At 44.8% G+C, this 5882-nt stretch overlaps 1 protein-coding gene across 1 annotated transcript; it reads left to right on the top strand.

The window, feature by feature from the left end:
• Positions 1-2013: 2013 nt before the first annotated feature.
• Positions 2014-2606, top strand: LOC123431154. The gene has a single exon (XM_045114991.1). The coding sequence runs from the start codon at positions 2151-2153 to the stop codon at positions 2394-2396; it is 246 nt and encodes an 81-aa protein (XP_044970926.1). The 5' UTR covers positions 2014-2150; the 3' UTR covers positions 2397-2606.
• The last annotated feature ends 3276 nt before the right edge of the window (positions 2607-5882 follow it).

Raw genomic sequence — 5882 nt, 5'->3', positions numbered from 1 at the left:
CATCGACGGCGACGCCTGAGGGCGTCGTTCCCCTCCTTGGAGGCGTCGCTATGGATTCATCCCCTCACTTTCCCTTCCCCTAGGTCTCCTGGGCGAAAGCCTTAACTTTTTTGGGCGGCGGCGGCGCTCACGGCGTCGTTCCCTTCTTGAAGGGGCCGCTTTGGGAACTTTGGGGCTAGGTGGCGCTTGTGGGTGGTGGGCGACGGCGGTGGTGCGGTCCTATCCTAGCATGGATCTCCGTCCTCTTTGAAGATGGACTCGCGTAGGTGAAGGTCGTCCTTTGGCGTCATGGTGGCGTCGATGGCGGAGGCACCTGCGAGGGTTGGTACCTCAATCTGATCTGAAGATGGACCAGTGGAAGATGGCGGTGACGACACATGTGAGTGCGTCAGACCGGTTTGTGCCCCGGACCCGGTATGTGGCTCGGTCAGGTTCTCCGGCTTTAGATGTTAGGCTTAGGTGACAGGTCTGGGTATTTGGTCCAGCTTGCACCCCTTCATCACATGGATAGGAGTAGCGGCAGATGTTGCCAAGATGGCGGATTCAGGCATATTGTTGTACTGCTTTATAAGGTCCTCGAGAATAATCAATGAAATGACCGCATGCATTTCTCAGATGCAGAGGCGGGGTCATCCTCGTTTTCTAAAAAAATAAAAAAATGAGAGGAAGCCGAGAAGCAGGTTAGAATGGATGGAGGGCAACAATTAAAGAGGATTGCATTGCTTCATATGATAGGCACAAAAAAGAAATTCAAACATTTTTTAGCAATATAAATTCCCGAGTATCATTAACGGATAACACGTGGACGTCAAATCAGAAACTAGGTTACTTTTGCATAACTACTCACTATATTGATGACTCGTGGACTCTACAAAACAAATTAATCAGATTTTGCCTCTTGAAAACCCCACACAATACCGATAACATGTTTGACATGGTGCAGAAGAGCTTGAGAGATTGGAACATTGAAAAAAAATCATCAGCGTTACCCTGGAGAAAAAAGGAGATTACAAAAGAACCTTACTGGAGATAGGAGAAGACACCACGTAAAGCATGTATACGAGCTTGCATTCCTCTGGGATTCTCTAATGCAAGGTGGTCCATCATGGTCGCTCGATGTGTCTCAACTCAGTTTAACTCATTGAAAACTGCCAATTCAGAGAATTCCAGCGGATAGAGGTGATTTAAACATCATGCGATGGATGCCATTTTTCCTGCACGGGCGGCCTGGTTGGACGTCATGCGTACAACCAAACACGCCCGCAGCATCAGCAACAACCAAACACGCCCGCAGCATCAGCATGTTCACTTGCCTTGCAGGCTAGAACACACCGACTTGCGTACGCACGCACGCGGTGCGTTTGACGAACGGGAGCGCAGCGGCGCCGCGTTTTCCACCTGCTCCATCGGAACTCGGAAGGAACTCGAAGGGAGCGTGAAACGAACGCGTCCAACGACCCTCGCCACTCAAACGTCGCAGTCGCCAGTCCGCGCCTATACCACTGACCGACCGTTTCCACTACTGAAGTAGTCCACCGCTGCCTACGACGCAACAGTTAGTCTCGAGCCTAATAAGCTACCTAGCGTCCTCCTGTACGCCTGTCTAGATATGCACGGGACAAACGAGTGAGGTACGTTACGTACGCTGAATGCTTAACCAAGCTCAACTAATTCATGGACCCGATGAGTTGCTTTCATCCAAAGATAAACAGCTGCTTGTACAAGTTTCCCTCAAAAAAAAGAAAGGCTACTTGTACAAGTTTATATGGATCCCAATCATCTTCTCCACGTTGGCGCCTAAATTTCCACCACTCCCTTCATCTTGAATGCTCTCAAGTAGTCTAAATTTCCAGCAGAGCAGAAGAAGCAGAGTCGTCCTCTGATCGTTCTCTAACCAAGTCAACACAGAAGGGGACTGATGAGAACATTCCGAGCTTCTTCCACCTCAGCCTCCCCGTTTGACCCCTTCCACCCAACACTCACCTCAAGACTCCCATCACTATATATGAGCAGCTCCACGCCCAACGCAGATAAACACAAAAGTATCATCTCCCTTTCTTCTTCAAGAATCAACATCTCTCGTTGCTCAGCTCGCTGCAAACTTCTCTGCATCGATCATCGTCTATCTCCTCGTCGCCACCCGCGGAACAATGGCTTCTTCTTCCACCGCCAGAAGTAGCCGCGTGGCCATATGCCTCGTGCTGATTCTCCTGGCCGTCAGCCTGCGAGAAGCCTCCGCCGCTGCGCGTCCGCTTCGGCCGGCCGGCGACGTGTCCAGCGAGGTGAAGGACCAGGCGATCGTCGACAAGTACGCGCCGCTTTTGCTCGCCATGCTGCCGAGGGCCCCAACGCCGCCGTCCGCCCCGAGTGGTGGCACGAACGAGGCCGGGAACTGATTAAAAGCAAACGCAGGGTTTTCCAGTAGGATGGATCGATCGATCTCTAGAAGAGAAATCGTTAGGCATAAGTATGATCAGTGGTTGATGGTTTGGTCTGTTTTGCAGTATTGGATAATTGTACAGGATTGTTAGAGTGGATAATGGACATAATGTGTAGGATACTAGCTAGGATATACCCCAAAGTGATACCTTCATTCTTTTGCTTATCCCTTGAGGTATTTGTTGATTGAAAGAGTTCTGTCGTGATCCATTATTTGAAGAATCTATTGTTTATAGTCACCGATTCAAGATGGTATTGTCAGTAATCACATCCTAGCTCGTGTTTTCGCAGAAAAAAAAAAGAATATCCTAGCTCGTGGCCTCTGCAGCAACTTTAAGATAAGTTTAAAAATCTACACAGACAATTAGGAAAGATGATAGCAACGCTATTCTCACCTGAAGAAGAAAACATACATAAATGATGCGTAGCTCCTCTGGATCCCTTCTCCACTCCACCTGGAATGCTATTTTGCAAAAGACTACAACACTACTAGGCAGTTGCCAATTAAATTTTCCATTTAGGCCAAAGTGCTGAATATGTTCAGCCAGAAAATGATATAATATAATTTATATGACACTCTAGAGATTTTGATTTTCCATATTCACGGGGTTATCTACCATTTTTTGAAAGCTTGCAAAATCAATCGAGTCCACCGGCTAATTGAAGCCGTCTCTTGAAAGCACAACTCATTCTCTATAACACTCTGCTTTCTAGTTTTAAAGGCGTTCTATTTATGTATCCCTGGTTGTTTAATAGTGCTTTTTTAAAGGCATTTAACTTTCTTCATTTCCCCCTCCACCACTCGTCCTCTCACAAAAAATCAAACCGAGCCTTGTCGTCAGTTCAAAGCAGTTGACCGTTATATGCTCAGGTACTGAACAGTGGGGCTAGGTATCTTAGGACAGGTGGGCCGTGTATGACAGGTGGGCCGTGGCCGTGACCACTTTTGACGATTGGGACCTGGTTTAGGTGAGCCATCACTTTCTTTTACCTAAAATAGCCCTACCCCGAGTGAGTCGCCGCATCCCTCACCCAGCCCCACGCTGCCGCAATTTGGATTCATTTATAAGTCGGCTGAATTGGCGATTGAGCGATTTTGGAGCCCATTTAAAAATTTTGATTTGTCAATTTGGTCTTTGATTGATGGCTAGCAGGTCCGAGTTGGAAGAATGCGATGGATTTGTTTTGCCCCAACAATGAGCTCTTGTTGGCCAAGTGCAAGGAGATATGCTCCTGGTGTCCGAGTGTGAAATCTCTGGTGATCCACTCGATGAAAATGACGTTGGAAGTGACGAGGGACGATACTTCGTAAAGGAAAGGGGGCAGTTCCAATTGAGATTTTCCTGTGGACAATGGCAGAGGCGATGGAGTCTTCAGATCATCGACAACCCATCCCCAAGCTCCCTAATGTTCTCCATAGTTCTCCATATCCTTAGCGTGATCTAGACAGATTTTCCCGCTCTCATTGCCAACATTTTCAGGCGTAGTGACATTAATCACAAGCTCCCTTTGCTTCCCCCCCACATGAGCCCATGAAGACGCTCTGGTGACCATTTGATTATGTGCCCATGTCAAACTACACCGCAAGCAGATGTAGAACAATACCAGCACAAAAACTCGTTTGAAACCGTGTTATAGTTTTGTTGCGTACAAGCACCAAACCCCGACCATGATGGTACTCACTGGCCACCCTGATGCCACCCCTCGACACGCCTGATCACCAACAACCGGTAGAGGCCAAGATATCGACTAACCATCGTTGATGTCGGTTAGACAACAACTCTGCTCTACCCTGCTATGCATCGGCGACAAACCACCGGTTGGCTGACGTGGCCAAAGTTTACATTGGCCTAGTCATGCATGTAACAGTCAAAGGGGTTGATCCGAGGGAAATGTTGATTTGGCCATATGTAAGATATAGCTAGATGGAGTAGGACAAAACTGAGGACAACTTAGAGGGTTGTGTAAAACCGAATAGAAGTAAGGAACCAAGGGCATGAAAATAGAAATTCTTATTTTTAAAGAGCCCACATTCAATTGTGGTCTTTAACTAGAATTGGGTCCGGATCATCAATTTCTCAAACTTTTTCATTCAATTTTTTTATACTATACACTGTGCGTCCTAATTTTTAAGGTCTCATAATTAATTGTGTTCCTTAATTTAGAACTGGGTCACACGATTTTGACCGGATCAACAATTTCTCAAGGTTCCCCCTCATTCGTTTTTTTAATTCCCTATGTTCCCTCACTTTTAAGTTCTTTCATTCAACTAAGGTATTGAATTTTGGATTTGGTTTATGATCCTAAAGGGGTCAACAACTTTTCAAATCAATGAGCAACGACTGTCCTATAAAAACATATTAATACCGCACACTCTCCCACAATCTAGAAAAAAGAAGTGCCATCATATAATGTTGTAGCATCAATATCGTACAGGCAGCCATCGATGTAGAAATTTCTTCACATAAATATATGTTGATTAACCAATAACACAAAACGACAACATGAAAGACCCATTAAATCGCCATATTTTAACTAAAATAAAGCACACTCATCATCTTTGAGTCGCCAAACTAAATAGTCCATGAGTTCCAAAATATAAGGGGTGCCAGTTTTTTTTGAAAAGTCAAATTTCTTTAAATTTGACCAAGTTCATAGCCAAAAAACCGACATTGACAATATTGAACAAAAAGGTATGGAAATTGATTTCATGATGAGGCTAGTCATACTGATTTGACATGATGGTTTTTATATAGTTCTATACAAATTTGATCAAACTCAAAAGGTGAAGTAATACACCTTATATTTTGAAACATAGTGGGTATTTGTTTTATATAAGTCTAACAACACCATCGATGCAGCAAAACGCGCCCATATCTTCTAGTCTATATCACAAAGCTCTCTAGAGTTGTAAGCCCTCGGAGTCGATTAAGCTTGGTCTCTACATAACTAAGATGCACACAATCAATAAAATCCTCGCACCAACTAAAAATAAAGGAAGAAGGCAAAATACAACGAAACTAAGTTCTGTATAATGCCAAACCATAGGTGGCCCAATACTAAGATTATGCTTCCACCCATGTAGGGTAAAATTATTCCTCTCCGTGTCCCCCAATTGTGTACATACCTTCGTAAAAAGGTCTTAATTTTTCACTTGTTGTTGAGAGGACCGTAAACGAAGCGTCCCGGCGCATCCGTAGATAACTTGCATAAGAGAAGTCCTTTTATCGTTAAAACTATAATCATTTCTACATAGCCAGAGCGACCAAATCATGACAAGCTATCCCACCCTTACAAGAATTTTGAACCCCTGTTCAATCCCATGTAGCCAATTGTCAAATATATTAGCAACACTACAAGGAGGATACAAGGGAGAAGCAATTTGGATGACTGGCCATATAGAACGGGCTAACTTTTATTGGAAAAATAAATGTTTTATTGTC

This window comes from Hordeum vulgare, chromosome 2H (genome assembly GCF_904849725.1).
Source record: "Hordeum vulgare subsp. vulgare chromosome 2H, MorexV3_pseudomolecules_assembly, whole genome shotgun sequence".
Lineage (NCBI taxonomy): Eukaryota > Viridiplantae > Streptophyta > Magnoliopsida > Poales > Poaceae > Hordeum > Hordeum vulgare.
This window is presented reverse-complemented; position numbering and strand designations above follow the sequence as displayed.